The following is a 21,275-nucleotide window of genomic DNA, read 5'->3' on the forward strand; positions in this document are numbered from 1 at the left end:
TTACTATAATGTACTGCTTGAATTGCAGTAGCACTTAGGATTCCTAGTCACAGACTAGGGCGCCGCTGTGCTAGACACCAGGCAGGCATGGAACAAAAAAGAAAGTCCCTTCCCTAAAGAATTTAGAGTCTTTGGCATGAGTATGGTCATTATAAAGACATCAATCTTTTTTTCCAAGAAACGCCTCATCTTGTTCATTATCCCTTGCAATTAGTCTCATGGGGCTCCACTTCCAGCAAGACGCACCTGTTGATAAGTGCAGCCTAGTCGGAGCTTAGAGAGACTTTGATTCTTCCATTTTTTAATGAACAACAAATGGTGCATTAGAGATGTTTGCTCCTTCAAATATGCAGACATCTGAATTTCTAATTGTTTAGCATTAGTCATAACTTAAGTAGGACAGAGCAGATTCTATATATAGCCCGTTGCCCAGCCATTCAAGACACTGTGTTTGTATTTCTTCCCATATTTCCTTACTTGAAAGGAGTGAGAAGGCAGTTATAACATCTCTGGTCTCAAGTATTCCAAAATTGTGCTGCCCCCATCTCCTTGTCCCCCTGATATTTAGATTGTTTTCAGAATGATGAGATTTTAAAAGAAGATTACATTCTCAGCTCTTCTGGTGTTTTTTGGGGGGTTCTCAGCCCTGACAGTATAGCTGGGTGATGTCTTTAAGCTTGAAGGCTAACTTTTTTTTTTTGTTGGGTTTTTTGGGTTTTTTTGTTTTTAAGCAACAGTTGAGGTCGTAACAGGAATCCAGGAGCAGGAGTTGCCCTTGGTATCACAAACCTCCTTTAAATTGCACTGATCATTTTCCCTCTCTACTCAGTTTTCATTTCTCAGTCTCATTCTCACGTCGTATGTGCTCTTACATGTGAGTGTATCATGTGCCTTACATTCCGAAGGAAATCCTGGTTCATAACAAACACACACGGTGGATCTTTTGCAACTGAGCGAGGGTTTCGTTTTCTGCAAATTCAAACTCCAGCATTTTTCCTGTTATCTCCTCCTCCAGTAGGAGAGCAGTGGGTTAGCCACAGAAGAAACATAGCCCCAGAAGTTTGCTCAAATTACTTCTGCCTGGATGCTGGAAAATGCCACACCAGCCCGGCTGAAATGTTTCTCTTGATTTTCATACTGACGCTCAGATCCATCACTCCAGCAGCGTGTTTTCCCCATGCTTGTGACGTGGCTACAACTTTAGAGCTGAATGAACTAAATATTGAAGTTAATGGCTGATGGCAGGCCTGGTGCTGCACGTGATGAGAGCAAGGCAGGGTCCCTGATGTCAGCAGGGTGTTTGATGGCTGAAGCCGTCACTGGCTCAGTGGCCCTTTCCATCGGGATGTCCTAGCTGGACAGACAGGCTCTCATCTGCTCCTGGCCTTTGGTGGACGGTTCCTCACAGAATCCCTGCAAGCAGCCATCCACAATACAGTCACAGCCTTGAGGGGTCCCCTCTGAGCCCCTCTCTCGGTGCTGAGTAAAGGGGCAGCTCTGGGCTCTAACCTCCCAGGGGCAGGGACGTGCCTGGGGGGATGCAATGTGAGTAGTCCACCCGTCCTTCCCTGCAGGCCCACCTTGGTCTCCCCTGCCTCCCCTTGGCTGGTGGCTTGGCCCCTGTGCCAACGCCTGTCCGCCTCTGGTTCAGCATCCCCCCTCCCGCTCACCGGAGCCTGTTCCCTGCTGCCTGGACAGGCTGTGTGTGTCCTCATCGGGGTGAACCTGGCGGTTTCAGCAGGTTGTTCCAGGTGTGTGTGGGATGCAAACCCAAACCCTTGTCCTTGCCCCACTCTGTGCCAAAGACAGACAGACAGATCAGACACTCAGCTAAGCAACAAAATTTCTCTCATGGCCAAATGTACCCAGACACCAAAACAACCAGGAATACCGTTTTCTCGGCGGTCTCAGGGAGCTTGTTTGATGGATTTCCTTGTTGCTACCAATAATTATGAGATTAATACCTGCAGCATTATCATTAACAGCACAGAAGGCTTGCACATGTACCCATCCAGCCTTCCCCAGCCCTTATTCAAGAGCAAGAATAGCAACTGATAAGTCTTGTGAGGTAAATATAAAGGTCAGCTGTTGCCTCCCTGGATGAGGGCTGTCAGGAGGAGAGAGCCACAGCCCTCGCCGCCTGCACGCTTCTCCCAGCCCATGTCTGCAACTTCCCTTGGCTGCGCAGAAGGAGAGAGCAAGGCTGTGAGGCCTCCAAAAGTGCTTTTTGGTGATGTCCAAGAGGATACGGGTGCAGGTCCTCTCCATGTTACATGCGCTGGTGGGAATACCCCCCCAGGCGTGCGGGGCTTTGGGCACAGGGAAGGCTCTTGCTGGGGCAGAAGGTCCATGCCTGAGATTCCTGAGCAGCGTGCACTGGCCTCTGCTCAGCTGGGGGCCAGGCTTTGGGAGGAAAACCATCCCTGCAAATCCACCCGTGTGTGAGCCGCTGTGAGCGGCTGCGTTCTTCCCAGACACAGTGGAACCGAGAGGATATTCCTGAGGAATTTTTCATTCTGCTGGGACCCCCAGCCCATAAAATTGTGTCTTGTGGGCAGCCGTCTGGGATCAAGAGTGCAAACATTAAGTTGTGAATGAAAATAGTACTCCGGTTGAGCTTATGAACTTGGTCTTGGAAAATGCAAGATTCACTCCTGCCTTGTACACAAAGCCTTGAGGGATACTGAATAAATCTCTTCACCATCTGATGTTGTTTCTCCCCACTGGAAAGTCTGGGAAATTAAGGTGCTTTCCTCTCTCTCTCACAGGACTGTAGGAAAACCTGTTATAAGTTACTGGTGGAGCTCTGCTATGACAGTGAGATGTACAACAGAAAATTCCTGTGACAGAAGCATGTGACTCCCTTCCTGGAGTGAGGTCATTGAAAAATTGAAAGAGAAATTAAAACTGAATGAGAGAATTTTGAAGGCTTCTGGAGTCAGAAGAAAAGGCAGATAGCTGAGCTCCTTATCAGCGTTGTTCTTCATCCTGACCTAGAACATACTCTTTTGTATTTCATTGATTTATTTTTATTGATTTTTATAACTCACTTTAATTGAGGTTCTCTATGACTATTCTAGCAAATTCAGTCTACAGAGGAGTAATAGGCAAATGTATTTTGTTCTTAAAATGACTTATCACCTTCAGGCATAGTAAGATACCCTGTATTTTTTTTTCTTTTTCTCTAGATTGCCCTAGAATCCATAACATTTATGACTGTCAGATTTAGATTTCTTAGTATGAGCAGTACCAGCAGGTGAAATGGAAATGTAATGTATGTATGTGTCAGTGTATGATTGCTGGCACCTCGGAGTGGGCGAGATGCACTGAGTTCACCTGAAATAGTTACAGAACAGATCACATGTTGGAGAGCTGATCACAAGGATCAAGTAATGACGGTGATCGCATGAAGTGGTTGTGCGAGATGATGTGGAAATGTCTGCTGAATGCAACAATATCAGAAATCCTTACCGCCTTCTGACAAAGGCTGGAGTGATAATGAAATATTGCACCGTGGCAGAAAGCTGATCTACATCTAGTGTGTTTTCTTCCATGTTTGTAGTTGGACACCTTCAAAAATATCTGAGGTAAGAGCCATGCCCTCAGTTTAACATCATCCCTTCTGTATAGCTATTTTTAGAACTGTGATCTCTCTGCTATGGTCAATCAGTGAGGAGGGGATTCTTCTCGCCTCACATTAGCTATCTAAAAATTCAGTGGCTAGGCTAAGGTAGTTGTCTGCATTCCCTTTATAGACAAGGGAACGAGGTGAGCTTCTCCAGAAGCCTGAAGGTACTATTTTGCGATGGGATGTATCATGCTCTGGGCATGCTTTTGCTTTCCATTAGCTACCTCAGTGTAGCTGTAATTGCCTTCCAGTAGGTGCCTGAGTTTGAGATCACTAAGGCTAAAGGGCAGGTGCACCCAGCCCAGGTCAGCAGAGAGGAGATGGACCTCGCCAGCACTTTTTATTTCTAGACAATGTTGTTTTGTGATTCACTGCAAAAATTCTGTTTGCCACTGATGTTTGCAGAGTGGGTCAAATATGAATACTTTTCTTATGAAGAGTATGTTAATCTCAAACTATAGCACTAAACATAAAACTCTAATGCAGATATACCTGATATCTGCCTTGTATCTCTCTTTCACCCCTCCGGTGACAACCCAGGATTTCTTCTGTTGTGATCTCCTTCAGGAGTAACATCTGAGATTTCACTCAGAAATTGGTGACTGGAGAAAGGACTCGTATGTTTGTAGTCAGTCAGTTCTGCATTTGAAGTGCTGAGGGAAGTACCTTTTGCTTTGTGTATCATCTGTGATATGTATATTCCTGGTTATCAAGGCATCCAAATGTCTCACAGTCTTCCCTGCATTTAAGTTGTTGCGAGCCCTTTTGCACATCACTCAGGATCTCTGGGGAAAGTGGGGTAATACGACCGTGTTGGATCACAAACAAGCATGTGTGAGACACTGCAGATCCTGCTCAGAGCCACAGGCCAGGAAAAAAGGGAGAAGAACCTGGCAGGTTGAACAGTTCTTGTGAAAATTGCGGGAGCTCTCATAGCCCACTCCTATGCTGCATTTGCTATCCCTGGATTTCTTCAAGGGACAAAACTATCTGCCTAAAAGGGATCTAAATAATATTGTAAATAATGAAAAACATAAAATAATCTGAGCCAATTCCCACTGGTATCAATCTTTTGGAAAGATGCACCTCTATGTCTTATTCAGCTCTCACCCACAGCACTAAAAAAATGTATTTGGATCAAAACGCTTCCTTCTTTACATTTATGATCACATTATTTTAAGAGGTTTTGTGTCTTTAAAAGATATATTAAACCTAAAAATGGAGACAGTGGGATAAAACGTACCACAGAACACATCTGGAGGGTTTGAGTTTAGTAAGTGCCACTTATGTTTCCTGTCAACTGATTGAACTTAGCTCCTGTTTCTTTGAACCTCTTGTTGTTCTCACTGAAAGCCGTGCTGACATGCTTTAAAAGCATACAAATAGCTTCTGCTGCAACTATCTACACAATATATTCTGTTCTGTTTTTGTTGTAATACGCATTTCAGTTCATGAATGCCTGAGCTAACAGAGATAATGCAGAGATAAATCTCTGGTATTACTACTTGTTTTTCCATTTGTTTCTTTATGATGCACAAGATCTGATTGTTTGGCACTTCACCAACAGCATCCGAAGCTGGAGGTAGGTATAACAAAAATTAAAGTGTATAGCATCCCTAAGGAGATGCTCAGAATCGGGCTGTGGCCAACCTCATATATTAAGTTGTTTGAACTTTGTTATGTTATTAAGGAAATGGATTTCAGATTAATCACTGATTTAGCATCAATAGCATACGACCACCATCACTATGATGGGAGATGTGCAAGTGCATGACCCCAAGCATTTACAGTCTATAAGGATAAACCCAGTAGCTTTTCTGTACAATTTTCCAATTTAAAGGGAAGGACATGATTGATGTTGCAACCGAGGCAGTGAAGAAGCAGGACTGAGATGCAGTGGCAAAGCTGACGGGATGCAAAAAACTGAAGAACGCACATTAAGCATGGAATGGGTGTTGGGCAGAAGTTATTTCTATAGGCAGTGCTACCTCCTGGAAGAGGAGATCGGAGGGTAAGCAACCCATCTGGAGACATTGGTGACACGTGGTCTGGAGCCTACAGGCATAACAGAGACAGGAGAGCACTTCAAAGGGAGCTCAGCGTGGTTTTAGGACACCCTGGAGGGTAGGGCCTTAGCTGAGGAGGGCAAACAGGGAAGCACATGGCCATGGGGTTGAAGAGCTGGGGAAGATCAGCTGGTGGAGTCGAGGCGGGGGTGGGTGGGAAAGGAACAGAAAAAAGAGTAGTTGCTCCCTCCACGCAAGAAGTGGGAACACAATGGAGAGAAGCAAAGGCCAGAACGCGGGAGTGGAAGCTGGCAGCGCGAAGGCAGGGCCGGGAGGAGCAGGCAGCGGTGCCGGAGGTGGCAGGGGAGGAGGAGCGGGCGGAGCGGTGTCCAGGCTGCGGTCCTTGCTCCGGCAGATGCTCCCGGGGCGGCCCCGGCGGCGGCACCCTCGGCCCTCTCCGCCTCCCCCGGGGGCTTTCCGCCCCTTCTCCCGTTGGCGGGGTCCCGGGCAGCTCGTGCGACGTGACGGTGTCAGCGGTGCCGTGGGTCCCTCCCGGCACCGGCACCTGCCCCGCGGGGCTCGGCTGCGCTCCTGCCCGCTTTGCGGGGGGAAGCGCTGCCCCGGCCGCCGAGCAAAGACGGGATCGATGCAGAGCCCGCGCCCCGCGGAGCCTCCCGGGCCGGCCGTCCGCAGCTGCCCCGTGCGGAAGGGTCCGGAGGCGGCGGGGGGCCGGGGAGCACCGGGGATGGGGGAAGGACACCGCCCCGGATAGCAGCCCTGGTCCCGGGCGGGTCGGGTCCCTCCCCGCGGGCCGGCCCGCGAGTGGAAAGTTTCCCCGGAGTGACCTCTCATAGTACGCGCTCGCTAGGAAATCTCATTCAAGTATTTTTGTCAATGGGGTGGGAGGGGGGGGCACCCTGCTCCCCGGCCCCCGGCCCGGCTGACGTCACCGCAGAGGCGATAAATATCTGTTGATATAATTGGACGTGAGATTTGGGGTTGCGATAGCGAAACTCGGCCCATCGCCGCTCCGACGGGCCCCCATGATTTATTCAGCAGTGGATCGGGGCACGCAATCGGGCTGTCAGGAGAGCGTCAGCTTATTAGGCAAGTTCTGCGTGATTCCAGGAGAGGGTCTAAGCTATAAAAATCCCGCGCCCCGGCTCTGATTAGGACCAAATCTGATCCCAAGTTCGCCAGGAGCCGGCTCCGAGGGAGAGCGAGAGGGAAGGGACGCCGGGCACCGCCGAACCCTGCCGCTGCCTGCCCTGCCCTGCCGCCGCCGCCGCCGCCCCAGGTAGGTGCGGGGCCGCGCCCGGGCGCGGAGCGGGCTGCGCTGCGCTGCGCTGCGGGGGGCTGAGCGCGGCGTCCCGCGGGAGGCGGGAGCTCCCCCGGCCGGGCAGGGAGCGGGGAGGCGCGGGGGAGCCGGGCGCTCGCACCCCGCAGCTCTTGGGGACAGCCGCTCCGCCGCAGGCACCCCACGCTCCCTCTCCCCCGCCCCGGGTGGGTGAAAAGGCGTGGGTCCGCGCACACCCGTGGACTTTCTCCGCTGGGTCTCAGCCTAGCCTGGTCCCCGGGACCCGCTGCCGGCGCAGCCCGGAGCCGCCCCGTGGGGCTGTTCCGCGGGGGGGCGGCCGCCTCGACGGCGGGGGCCGGCCGGGACTGAGCGCGGCCGGACCGCGGTGTGCGGGGCACGGAGGGGCGCGGAAGGGCGCGGAGCGGCGCGTTTCAGCACCGGGACAGCGGCGGCGGCGCCCCCTCCTCGGCCCCGCACTGCCTTCCCCGCCGCCGTGGCTCGGCTGTGTAACACTCCCCCCCCCCCCCCCCCCCGCCCCTCCTCTGCCCCCGCAGGTTTGGGCCCCGACCATGAAGGTCCCGCTGCTGGTCTCCACGGGAATCCTGCTGGTCGCCCTCCTGCCCTGCCAGGAGTGCAGAGCTCTCAGCAAGAGCCCGGTAGCCACCCACGGGGCTCTGCACCAGCCAGATTTCTTCCAGCAGCAGCAGCAGCAAACTCTGCCCGTCCTGCTCCGCATGGGAGAAGAGTATTTCCTGCGCCTGGGCAACCTCAACAAGAGACCCGTTGGCTCTTTCTCCGCCTCTTCCAGCAGCACCAGCCACCTACAGCCCGAAGCCTCCGCCAGCAACTTTTTCCGGGCGGCGGTGCAACAGCTGCAGCAGCTGCCCGAGCGCTCGCTGGGGAGCCCCGAGGAGGGCGAAGCCGAGGGTGAGGCCGTGGAGAGGGAGAAGCGATCCGAGGAGCCCCCTATTTCTCTGGATCTGACTTTCCACCTCCTGCGAGAAGTCTTGGAGATGGCCCGAGCCGAGCAGTTAGCGCAGCAAGCTCACAGCAACAGGAAACTGATGGAGATAATCGGGAAATGAAACGGCCCCTCCCCGCCTTGCCAAAGAGATTCCGCAGTTAGCACAAGAGTAATTACACCGTCCGATGTACCATAGTGCTGCTCTGATGTCATCTCTTTATTTTTATATAGCTTTAAACCTAGAAGGGTGTACTCCGAACAGCCTCTGTCCCTTGACTAGCATGCACAACCGTGTACCAAGTGCAGAAACACGAGTGTCGTTTGTAACCTCCCCTACCTTTATTTATTTCTCCATTTCCCAGTTATTCTAGTGCCATTGCTACGTAGGGATGTGTGAGCATTGGAAGAAATGGTGCCAAGAAGACAGATAACTTTTCTGCTGGGGGGCAGGGAGGTGGGAGGGGGAATCTCTGTAAGCTACTTTAAATCCACTTTTTTCCTGTAAACATTTTCACAATAAAACATCTTTTCAGCGCTCGGTCGATTTTGTTGTGTAAGAGAATGTTTAATATTTATATTTTTAATAAAAGCTGCAAAGTAAAGATGGCTTGATAGACTTTCTTGCCTGGACGCCTGAGGGCTGCTCCGCCTCCCTCAGCGCTTACCGGGGCGGGGGTGTGTGTGTGTGGGGGCACCTACGGCCGCGGATACCCAGAGCCTCAGGGAGCCCTAAATAACCCCCGGGGATGTTTTTCGCCTCCCCGTCCCTGCGGGCTCTCCCAGAGGCTCGCCCCGACGTGCCGCCGGCCCCGGGCGCTCCGCAGGAGCTGCCCCACGCCGCTGCCCTCGGCACAGGCTGCTCCCGGGGACGGTGGGGGGGTGTCGGGGGCCGGTCGGTCGCCCCCAGCCCTGCTGACTCCCACCTCAGCAGCACCCCGAGGGGGCTCCTCGGCTCCTGCCGCTGCGGCCGGGGCCGGGCAGCCTCCTCCTGCCAGAGCGCAGCGATGGGAAACGGGTGAGGCACTCCCGCATCTCTTTTGTGTTTTCTTTCTAGCTCTGCTTATCCTCCCCGCACCCCAAAAGGGCAAGTTCCTCCCTGCTTCGGCTCCCTCTGTCCCGGTGATGGTGCCCAAGCCGAGTCCCTTCCAGGGGCGCTGGGGAGGTGGCGGTGCATGTGGAGAAACTTCCTGGGAGGAACTGGAGGAAATCCTCTAGGACAACGGGGAGAAAATAGGAAATCCCTCACCCCGAACCACATCCCAGGGAAAACCTGCTCCAGCAGCTGCAGAGCAATGCGGTGGCGGTGGTGGTGCGGAGCGGTGGTCACTCTGGGCTGTGCGCACCTCAAAGCTTGGCACGGAGCTCGCCTATGCAGCCCTCCAAAACTTCTCTCACAGTAGCATTTTCCAGGGGAAACAGACACAAATGAGGATTAATGTGACTCAGCCCTGGAGCATGGGATTGCCGGGACTGGGGTTGACCCCTCACAGCCTGCTAACCAGGCGCTGCCTTCCGGCGCTGCCAGCTCACCAGTCCTGCTGGGGTGCAGTGCAGCCCTACGGCCCGACACTGTCCCCTGCCAAAACGGTGTGTTGAGGGCCTGCCTCTGGGCTCTGGAGAGATCCACACTTAAGCCTAGCACAGAGCATGACACCTGGTCCCTTAGGCACCAAGCACTCCCTGCAACCTGATAGCCTCTCTTAAACACTACTGAGTGCTGACACCCTGTCCCCAGTGACAAAACTTGCAGAGTGTCACCTTCAGTACAACTTGTAGAGCTTCTTTTAAGACACAAATTTGGTTTCATTAGATGGCTCAACATCTTCCATGCACATGGAACACGACATTCGACATTTGCCTTTTCTACAGTGCACCTTGGGGCCTCCAAATTAAACCTTTCAACGAATACCTGTGACCACCTCACCCCGTTCTGGTTTCATGCAAGAACATGCCCCTTTTCCTGCACACACAGATGACCGAGAAGACATAGACACAGATTACGGCTGGACAGACATCTGTCCTGGTTTCAGCTGAGAGGGTTGATTTTCTTCATAGTAGCTAGTGTGGGAATATGTTTTGGATTTGTGCTGGAGACAGCATTGATAATATAGAGATGTTTTTGTTCTATGGACCTGTTGTTGAGCAGTGCTTACACAGAGCCAAGGCCTTTTCTGCTTCTTGCACTGCCCTGCCAGCGGGATGGCTGGGGGTACACAAGAAGTTGGGAGGAGACACAGACAGGACAGGTGACCCAAACTGACCAAAGGGATATTCCATACCATATGATGTCATGCTCAGTTTATAAGGAGCTTGGGGGAAGGGGGGGGGGGGGCAGCGACATTCAGAGTGATGGCGTTTGTCTTCCCAAGTAACCGTTACGTGTGATGGAGCCCTGCTTTCCTGGAGATGGCTGAACTCCTGCCTGCCCATGGGAAGTGGTGAATGAATTCCTTGTTTTGCTTTGCTTGTGTGCGTGGCTTTTGCTTTACCTATTAAACTGTCTGTATCTCAACCCACGAGTTTTCTCACTTTAACTTTTCCAATTCTCTCCCCCATCCCGATGGGGGGGATTGAGCGAGCGGCTGCGTGGTCCTCAGCTGCTGGCTGGGGTAAAACCACAACAACATGGGCAGCACTCTAGCGTCTGCCCCACATGGTCAGAGCTGTGTTCCGCATCCATTCATGGGGGCTCGGACAGTGCTTTTGGCGTGTGCATCTTCCCGGGCACCTTCCCTACAAATAACCTGTTTATGTGAGCATCTTCTGTTGTGGCTTAGCAGGAAAAGCAAGTACAAAACAAGAAATGGTAGCTTCCCTCTCCCCTCCTGTGTTCAGCCTCTGCAGCTGGGGAGGCACTGGTACCCTGGGGACCATGAGTGACTGCAGGGAGGTGCTTAGATACAGCCCTGACTTGGGGGTGCCGAGGGCACAATAGTGTTACTGAAGTCACCAGCACCAATGAGCAGGGATGCAGGAGGGTACTGAGGAGAAACACTGTGTTGGCAAAGGATGCTACTAGTGAATATCTTACCAGCATTTTAGCTAACAACATTGGTGAAGCATTTACACCTACACGGGGACATGCCAAAAAGTGAATAACAAAACATTAGCGGTGCTCAGCCTACAGCTGTAGTGATGCTATTTTCCCCTTCAAAACAAGAAATTGTTGGAAAACACTCTAACTACAATACAGTATAGCAATTTTTCCCCATGTCCCATCCCTCTTAGGACTCTGTCATGTCAAAGGCCGGGTCCGATGTGGAGGTCAACTGAGTTTCTGGGAACGAAACCTGCTCGGATGACCCTTTCCAGGCCAGTTTCTTTGTTGACTGCAGCCAGGCTGCCTGCCCTCACGGTCCCTCAGAGGAGAAGCACACCAGAAGCCAGCCGGAGTGAGTCATCATTCATTCAGTGAGTTCAACCAGGAGAAGGAGAAGACATGACGAGCCGGCTCGTCACCTCTCTCATTGCTCACAGGAGTTTCCTCCACTCGTCCTTTAGGGGATGGTTCAGAACCAGTCTGTAAAGGAAGGAAAGGTTGACAAATGGAAGAGGAAAAGATGAATTGCATTAAAATCCTTAAGATTTCACAACAGGCAGAAAACCAGAATGAAGCGGCAAAGAGGGGAAAAGGCAGGGAGCATGAACAGTTGGGGGAGGCCAGCCAGACTTCTAACGCCAGAGAAGTTGGAGGGACTTTTGCCACAGACAACGGCAGAGGAAGGATTACGCTGGGTGAGCGTGTTGCACCTGTGCAAAGGGCTTAGTCCTGATTTGGGCCTCTGGAATATTATGGCATCGAAGGTGATAACTGCCTGTTTAGAAGTGATCCCGAGCCAGCTTGGCTTGTGTAGCTGGGCCTCCAGATTGATGTGGACCAAAGCCAAAAGTTATTGTCAGTGCATTGCCACTCAAAATGATACTTGTTCTGCTGTCACGAAATCTGCCTTGGATGTGTTGTTTGGTTTTTGTTGGGGGTTTTTTTGTGTTGGTTTTTTTTTTTCTTCTTTAAAGTCTTTTAATATTTATTTCATTTCAATTTCACTAAGCCCAAGAGCAGGAAACAAATAATACAGAGATATAAGCTTCTGCTTATATCCCAGACCAAATTCTGCTTTTGTTTGCACAGGTATCCTACGCTTATGGTAAAAAAAGGAATCTGGACATGATATGCTGTAGCTGCTAATCACAGAAATTATTATTATTTTTTAATTAGCTGAATATTTAACAGGCCAGTATGATACACAGAAATATTTTTACTAGTTCCAGTGTTTTCAGATCCCTTTGGCAGAGAATGAAGACCGATTTTGTGGTAGTATCAGAAATCCTATTAAAGATAAAATATACAAAAATGGGTGATGTGGTAGCTAAGGGATGCCTTGTGTCTTCATCATTAAAATCACAGTTTAAAGTGCAATATACAGGATTTTTTCCCCCGTCTATATTCCTAGATATGCACATACATTATTTTACATTCTTAAAATTAAAATAGCCAATACTGCCAGCCTTCCCTATGCAAGGTTTCACCTAACTTTGGGAACTTTAGCATGATCTCAGGAGAACTATTTGATGTCAAGATACTACTTGATAGAGGGAAAATGAGAGAGCAGTGTCCTCTGAATTTTAACACATCTCAATCATTTATAATACTATCCTAAACCGGAAAGTTACCAAAGCAGTGATGCTAACAGACATATCCAGGAACAAACAGTGAAGCAGGGATGCTTGTGAGGAACTGAAGCATGAGATGGATGATTTTCCTAAGCATTTTTGTAAGCACTTAAAGTGTACCACAGAAATTAGTAAGAACTAATAGTATGTTAAGTATAAATTGGTTACTGGGCTTCATTCCAGTTACTACCTATTTGAGTGCCGTGACACCAACAGACAAGACAGCATGGAGGTATGAAAAAAGTAGCTCCTTATTTCTTTATTTATATCTAATGAAGAGTTCATAGCTCCTTTTTTTAGGCCCCGTTGCTCTAGACTGGCATACCCCTACTTTTTCCAATGAAATACTATCTGAGAATCTGCTTTAATATTTGAAATGCGGACTAATCTTTGACTTAGATTCATATTTTCAAAGCAAGGCACTCACTGCTACTCACTGCAAAATACAGGGCTCAGAAAGGGTTTTTATGGACAAGGATCTTGCAGAAAAATATAGCTTTTCCTTGCTAACGTTATCAGGTGCTGTAATGAGAGCACGAGCATGATGAAAAATCTGGGAGAAGCAGCTGCTGGAATACAGAAGTCCATTTTCAGCAATGCTGGTGAGAAGGGTCGTCTCCCAGGCTTATGCAAAAGTATTGTAAAGAATTGGGCCCACGGCCCCAGATCTTCAGCTGAAAAGGCAGGTAGCTAATTGAGTCCCGATTATAGAACTGCCTCTCAGCCCTGGAAAGTGCTGAATGCAAACCTTTCAACCCGATTACAAAAGTCAGGTATCAGCAGTAAATATATGGCTAGACTTTCTGAGTCGTAAGGGATTCTGTGCTCTCTTGAGCTCGGTAGGTGCAGGAGCGTAGGTGGTTTATTAGTCCTCTGCGATGTTGAAAATTTTGCCTTTTATTTTTGGAAGGATAGCCGGAGTGCCTGGACTAGCCAAGAGTCATTTTGAAATTGGTTGGGCAATTTCATGTACCAAGCCCTTAGCAGTGTGTGTAAGCAAGCATGTGGCAGCCCTCCTCACTTCTCACCCTGCAAAGGAATAGAACTGGCAAGAGGTTTAAAAAATTATTTCTGCCATTTTTATTCTTTTTTACTTAAAACCACACTGGTACATTGTCATTTCTCTTCCTGTGCAAGATGGGCTTCCTTTAGCACTTCCACTTGCTATTCTAACCAGCCACTATCCAGAAATACACATGAAACTGTTAACTTTGAAGCAAAGAACTATCTATGAGCTTATAGTTAAGCAGCTTGTTTCATAGGATTTGGACCTTACATGCTAAAAGAAAAAAACCCACAATGTGATGACTTAGACTGGCAAGGTGACTGCATTACCATGTTAACCAACACTGCTGGTACTGCATTTCAAACAAAACAAGCTTTGTCTGCATCACTGCCAAAACTGTATTTCATAATGTGTTAACTCCTTCATATTCTGCTGTGATGACATCTTCCTGTGTCAGCAAAACAGTGTCAGAGCTCCAACATATTCCCACTGGGTTTGACTGGAGGAAGCATTTACTCCCTGCACCTCGCTGGACTCAGCAGGCTGCCAGTCTGCAATACCTCGATGTGCCTTTCCAAGAGCAATCATTTGCCATCACACCCAGCCAGAAGTGAAGCAAGCACAGAACTGACAATAGGGCCATTCCTCAGCTTTTAGACTTGTGTTTTCACACCTGTGACACTTTAGTATTTGTGCTTTGAGTTTTACAGTGACTGAGGTATGCTATCCTCATGTGAGGCCAGAGACCATCAAAAGGTGCCAGGGGCAGCTCTGTCCACCTTATGAAGTCCATCTCCCCCTTCCAATGGCACAAAGATTTCAGCTGTAGACTTTTATAGAAAACAACTTTTTTGAACGAGGAGGTGATTCTGAAAGGTAGAAAGCACAAGTAGGTCCCCTCAGTGTCAACGGGACTTGGGCATCCGGCCGTTCTGTAGGTCCTTGCAATCTCATGCTGCATCACCTCGCTCTCCCTGTTACCGCAGCCCTACTCTGCTGCCAGAGAAAAGCTTTCTGCTGAGCACGGCACAGGCCTTGCCACATGCCTTTCAGACGGTTCAGGTTCAACACTTCATTGTGTCTGTCCATGGCTATTAGGTAACTGTTGTCAAGCTTCTACCCGAGCTTTATCTTAGTCTTGGAGATCTCATGGGTAGGGCTTGTTTTTCACATTACCTAGAATAACAAGTCCCAACCCTTGGTCTGGGTCCCTAACAGTAATCAGGAATAACTAAAGTGTTTACCTCAGATATTACATTAATCACATTAGGCCAATGCTGAGAGAGTGCTGAATACTTACACTTTGATTTATATTTTCTCCTGGGGTGTCGAGTGACATCAGATGATGCTTTCAATAAGCACCAGGAATTTTCACCAGGCCAGCTCATGAAGCAGTGAGGGAAGCACACCCTGCATGACTGATGGTTGGATTTGTTTTTTTCAATAAGCAAAGTCCAGGCTGGAGTTTACGTGCCAATTCTTTGGAGGTGCTGAGCAACCACAACTCCCACTGAGCAGCCATTCAGCACTCCTCAGCATTTGGCACACTAGAATTTGCATGAATAAGCAGTATAGGGATCTCAGAGTTTAACCTGATGAGTCGTACCGAAGTTGCAGGTATTCAGCATCTTTCAGCATTTCCTTCCTTAAGCAGAGCATTACTTAAATCTGTATGAGGTTCTTGTGAAGGGTGTGGAGGGGAGCAAAGAGGTGAGTGGGATGGCTTTGCCATAATGTTTTCATTTATTAGGGCCCAGCAGTTATCCTATTTATGCTGGGGAAAAAAATAGGCATTCTAGGCCTTCTAGATATTTGAAACACAATAAAGTCTATGCACTGTTTTCTGCTTGACCACCACTAATCTTCATAGCCTTTAGGTACAAAGACTGGGATTCATGTTATCAAACTTCAGGCATCCAGAAGTGAGACATCCACTCAAGCAAATTGCATTCATCCCCTCTAATGGGAGTAATGAGAAAGAGGCACCACCAGAGGGTGATTTGTCCCATCCTAAAAGAAGGGTCTAAGGATGGATTGCTCTCTGGAGGTGCTTGTTTCTCCCTACTGAGACACTCTTGGTGACTGGGTTAGACTAGATCTGGCTTTCAAGTAATTACACAAGAAAGATTTCAGCCAAATACTTCAGAATATCAGAAAACTCTTTGATAGAAATTGGGAACTTAGACTGCACTATTACTTTTTACAAGATCAGTAACTCTTAACTTTAGAAAGTGGGGAGGAAAGGTGAAGTGTCTTCATAGTCTTCTTCCTTTTGGTTTTTGTTTTGGCAATTTTTTTATTATTTTTGATGACTTCTGATAAGGTAGGATCTGGAGAAACTGTTGTTATAATGGCCCTCTCAGAGGTTATATCACACCAGCTTGCAAGGAGATGTGAGGAGTAAGAGAAATGAGGGCTGAAATGGTTGTTTCCTCCAGGGCTGTAGATCACCTACCAGTATATTTTATCCAGATTGAGCATGACTAAATGGTCACAATTTTTTGTAATTAATCAGGAGAAAAAAAAGGAAAAAAAAAAAAGGTTGCTAGTTTTATGCTGGCTGCAGGAGAATAGCTTGTGCCTTTGCTGGCAAAACAAAAATGACCTACTCACATTTTTTTGAACAAATATGGTTCTGCCTAGTGAACTGGTAGTAGTTGAGCACTTCGTGTCACCGGAGTATGTTATTTCTGACCTGGAGATGAATTCTCCAAAACTGCATTTACCATCTTGTGGAATCGTGGGCTCAGTTTTGACTGAATTAATGAGAAACGTCTAGGTTTAAGATAAGTGAGAAAAGAATGCATGTGGCTTATTAGAAGTCAGTATGAGCTAGGAAAGGGGGTTATTTCTTTCAACGTGGATGCACTGACTGGTTACAAATAGCCCTCTTGTGCAGCTATATGAACGTTTTCTGGAGCAAAAATGCTAACCAAAGAGGTCCTGCCTCTTGGCACCCCATCCCCCTCTTCCCGCTTTGCCTCCATGGTTCACTGTCCATTTGCATTGCTGCAGCTGTTTGCAGAGCTGTGCTAAGAATGGGAATGTCACTGGAATGGCATAATGTTTTCTGGTTGTTTTTTGAGGTGAAGGAAGAGATTTTTAGACCTGGATCATCTGAATGATTTGATTCCAACACAGCCCAACAAACAGCTGTCTCAGCAGAAAGGCCACATGAGTGGTAGCATCTGGGCAGGAATAAGAAGCAGGGCCATTTGGCAAGAAACTCCTAAATCACCTTTGCTGCCAGAGACAAAAAATGGATCTACAGCCTTAGAGGCATGTGAAGTAACCCATGCCTTTGCTGCCTCCTCTCAATCCAGCAGGAAAGCAAGAGTGTGAATTTGTTAGAAAATGTGGATCTTGGAGAGAGAAGCAGGGAAAATACAAGCTTCTTGCTTCTACAGTTTCTGTAGCCTCAGAAAATGAGTGAGAAATTAAAGTTAATTCCCATATTTTAGCCAGCTTCTTTAGAAACAACCTCCAGTGTTGACAAGAACAGGCATGATTAAAAAATGCTAGCTGGTCGCAAAGCCATCACAGAATCTGTAGGCTATGTTTGTCTGCCTCAAATGTCAAGTGTTACACTTCTGGCGCTCAACACTTCCAGGCAGCGGAAACAAAGGGAGCACAACAGGTTATTTTTAAATAGTTTAAACTTTAGTTCAAGCATTTTGTTTTCATATTTTTATGCAGTCTCGCTCCTTCAGCATAACACCTGGCAGCTGTCACATATATCACAACAATATTGTTTCAAGCTAAGAGGCTGCTTATTCTGTACGGATCTTTTCTTTTTATTAGTGGGAACCAACAGAATATTCTCTGAAATAATTACGTGCCACAGAAATACTTATGGTGGCAGACAAAATAATATGCACAGATAAGCTCCATCGGTCACAGTACTAGATATGTCACTCTGATAATAGTGGTCAATAATGAATTTTAAAAGTCCATTGGGAGGAAATATCTTTTTTCAATAGATTTTCATTATATTAGAATTAACATTGTGTGGTTAATGTCTAATGCAATGTCTTACATAATGACCTTAAAGACACCAAATACAGTTCAGAGGAAAACAGTCCAGCTAGCTTATTTTGGTGTAGGATCTGCACATCTCCCATGGGATAGGAAGGTCCAAACACTTGAACCAGTGGTGGAAACAGTATTAGAGAATGGTGTGAAAGAGCAGCTTTCTTCTAACTGCCACTGGGGACAAAGGAAATACAGTTCCCTTATTTATGTCACCTATCTTTTTCATGACTCAAACAAAAAAGCCAGAAAGAAGATACTTGTTTAATACTTCACCCATTGCTGCCCCTCACTGGCATTACTTTCTGTTGAGAGTGATTAACTACAGACCTGCATAGAACCTAGTCCCACCACTGTCCAGAAAAATGAAGAAAACCCAGGAGGAGAGTCTTATAAACACATTAGTATTAAGGCTGCATGAGCAGAACAGTCTTTCCTGGATCTATCCACACATCATTCTTTATTCCTCTCATAGAGAAGTTTTTGAGGACCTCCTGAACAATCAACCGTCTATCATTTCTGCTCCCTTCCAGCCCTGCTGGAGAACTGCCTAGCAAAGGAAGGATCATCGTGAGAGGCTGTAGGAGTAAGTGGTACACACTGGTCACCAGTGCCAGAAAGCTACTCACGGCTACAGTTCTCCCCTCTTCCTCCTACTTCTTCTTCATCAGACAAGTAGATATGACTTCAGATCACCAAGTTAAACGTGAAGTAAAGACCTTCCAAGAACTTCTCTGTGGCAGTAACCCATCTAGTCCATGTCAGAGAAACTTCGCTATTAGCTTTCAGAGAGAAGTAGCAAACCTAGTAATGGTTTAACGTCATGTTTGTCTCTGTCATGTAGTCTTTCCTTTGAGTAATACGCAGTGTTGTAAATTAAAGCTTTTTCTTCCTCTGCAAATGGTATTTTTGTAAATCCAATGAATGAGACAGAGTGCCAGTTCAGACTGTGACTCACCCTGGAGCTCCATTCACAGGATCAGATAACGGAGCCAGCATAGCTGCGAGGTGTGTAGACACATACCATGCTTTGGAGGTTGGAGCACTGCTCACATTGTGAACGACTGACTTAGTTGGGCTGTTGTAAATATGTGGGGGGGTGGTATATGTGAGCAGTGGACACAGCACAACTTCTCTGAGAGATAAAAACACACTGATAGAGATGCAGGAGAAAAAGCTATAACGTCAGCTAAAGCAACAGATTTCCATTCTTTAAAGCCACTATGTGACAGAAAAAGAAAGTCTTGGCTAGAGTTAAACCATTTTTCCCTCATCACCTGTCACTGCTGCTCCTTTTCCTTAATATGATAATTTTTCCATGTCTTCATTTGCCTGAATCTTCTCTTTACTATGACCACAGAAACTGAAGCTGGTAGCCAAGACATGACTCTACTCCAACAACACATTGCTCAGCAAGCAGCACTGTGACTTCTGGGACAGATGTCTGTCGTATCACCTCTCACATTGTAATCTCTGCTCACCCATTAGCAATGCTGCCTTGCTTGCACAGCATTCAGCCAACTGATGAGCAAGATATTAAATCAAGCTTTCTTCTGCCCGTCTCACACTGTTCCCAGGTGAAGTCCAAGGAAGCTGTGATAAATACTGCTCTTAAAGCCTCAGATTCAATCACACTTATTGACTAGATTATTATGGAGTATAGAACACAGATCACAGGCAACTGTCACCAGAGACAAGCTTGGAGCTGACCTGCATCTGGGCAGGCACCAGTTCCATTTAAAAAAAAAAAAAAAAAAAAAAGAAATTGTGCATAAATATAAAAATTAATGTATTTACAAAAATAAATCTAGTGCCAGATGTGGAAAAGGCTCACCATCACTGATGGGGGAAAAAACAACTACCTTTCCTCAGTAAGGCATTTTGTAATAGAGGGAGTCAAACAGCAAGTGTTTCATCATGAAAAACAGCCTCTTCTTCTGTGTGCAGAAGTGCTGAGCCAGGAGTGCTCTGGGAGACTGGGCCTGTATTTTGATCACCAGTAGTTGAGATAGACAGATTTTATAGGGTGCTCTCTAAATTAAAAACAACAATGAGAAATTCAGATCACTTAGTCTCCAGGACTGTGAGATCCTCATTCTCTGCTCAGTCAAAGGTGTGACGCCTGTGTCGGACATCTGCAGCATGGTTTGAACATTGCAGCACCTGTCTATCTCTGTTGGCCAGTAGCCTGGGATAACAGGTTTTCTGAATTAGTCACTGGTCTCTTACTTAATCAGAGAATCACAGAATCATAGAATGGTTTGGGTTGGAAGGGACTTTAAAGATCATCTAGTTCCAACCCCCCCTTGCTGCGGGCAGGGACACCCTCCACTAGACCACGTTGCCCAAAGCCTCATCCTTTAATGACCTGAAGATTATTGTAAAGATGTCAGGAATATATATCACCTGAGAAGGAATCTAAGACTGAATCAATGCTGTTTGATATATCTCCTTTTTTTGTTTTTTTTAACTGTTTCATTTTGGCTGCACGGGTAGCCACCCAACCTGTAATTCCATTTTAAACACCAGGTAGGTGGGCACCCAGTCCTGCCAGGTGCTGTGGTCCAGCCCCTCACCCGCTCACAAGTCAGAAAAGCTTAGAAATGCCGTGATACAATATCCAAACACAAGGACTCAGTTTACTATTTACTACCAGTGGGATTTTCAGTCAGATGATCCATCTCTAATGGTAACAGGATTACAACCATTGCTTTCCATAGATGAGCATACGGCTGCAATGAAAGCCTGAACTGTCTCAAGGCAGTAGGATGACAAGTAACCAAATATTTTACAAACAGATGGCTTGTGTTGTTGTGACATAAATCTACCATAACCTGATGTAAACCAGCAACAGTTCATTCATGATTAAGAAATATTTTTTGTTTAGACTTTATATTTCTTTCCAAAAGCCTTAACAATGAGCTGAACGAGCGACGCTTGGACAAGGAGGTCGAGTGGAGGTAGATTTCGGTATTTAAATGAGCTAGTCGCAGAAAGACAATGCCTAGGTGAACCTGGCTTTGTATTAATTTGAACAGGAGAAATAATTTTGTCCACGCTGTCATTGTGGAGGTCCTTTTGTTAGTAATGGACTGAAAAAAATGAAATATACATAAATCAGATGGTATCTATGACTCACCAGACAAATCACAGAGCAGACTATTTGAGGTAAAACTTCAGGTGAAGTATTTGCCACTCATATTAATTATGAGAAACTGTTGTCTGAAAGCTGGTCTTAATGCATTGCCCTCACGACTCATCACTGCTGCCTCTGAATCACTCAGATAATTCTCAGAAACAAGGGAGACAGAGGTGTTAAAAGCAGAGCAATCAAGACTTTCCTGATTTTCTCTGCATGTATTTGCTAAACTGAGGAAAAAAAAAATCTCACCTGAAGCACAAAGTCAAGATGCAAAAAGGAAATTTATGGCAGAATTTGCCACCAACTAAACATCAGCCTGAGTGGCCTCAGACCTGGCCGCTATAACCAAGTCCCAGCTCACTAAGTCAAATTACAGAGAAGCAAAGTAGAATTTTTGTACCACTAGCTGAAATTCTTGCATCTACCATTTGCCCTGTATTTCAGGCTGAACACTTTTTTTTTTCCAAGTGAAATTTAAGAGATGTTTAGGAAGAAGCTTCAAACAGAATTTAATTTGAGCTTGAATATTAGC

General features: G+C 47.2%; 2 protein-coding genes across 5 annotated transcripts in view; one reads left to right on the plus strand and one right to left on the minus strand.

Moving 5' to 3' along the window:
- Positions 1-6,578: 6,578 nt before the first annotated feature.
- Positions 6,579-8,299, plus strand: CRH (corticotropin releasing hormone). The gene is made up of 2 exons (XM_054817161.1): positions 6,579-6,931; positions 7,486-8,299. The coding sequence occupies exon 2, from the start codon at positions 7,501-7,503 to the stop codon at positions 8,014-8,016; it is 516 nt and encodes a 171-aa protein (XP_054673136.1). The 5' UTR covers positions 6,579-6,931; positions 7,486-7,500; the 3' UTR covers positions 8,017-8,299.
- A 140-nt stretch (positions 8,300-8,439) lies between these two features.
- TRIM55 (tripartite motif containing 55) overlaps positions 8,440-21,275 on the minus strand; it is a 45,170-nt gene continuing 32,334 nt past the window's right edge. For 3 of the 4 annotated variants that reach the window (XM_054817160.1, XM_054817158.1, XM_054817159.1), the window contains one exon: positions 8,440-11,415. In XM_054817160.1, the coding sequence (XP_054673135.1) occupies positions 11,296-11,415 (120 nt within the window). In that variant the 3' untranslated portion in view covers positions 8,440-11,295. Of the gene's footprint in view, positions 11,416-12,155; positions 12,223-21,275 lie in introns of all 4 variants that reach the window. The other variant, XR_008575921.1, reaches the window with a different exon arrangement.

This window comes from Grus americana, chromosome 2 (assembly GCF_028858705.1).
Source record: "Grus americana isolate bGruAme1 chromosome 2, bGruAme1.mat, whole genome shotgun sequence".
In the NCBI taxonomy this organism is placed as follows: domain Eukaryota; kingdom Metazoa; phylum Chordata; class Aves; order Gruiformes; family Gruidae; genus Grus; species Grus americana.

Bases quoted from the DNA above. Each gene is read 5' to 3' on its own strand.
- CRH (XM_054817161.1), top strand. From the start codon at position 7,501: ATGAAGGTCCCGCTGCTGGTCTCCACGGGAATCCTGCTGGTCGCCCTC.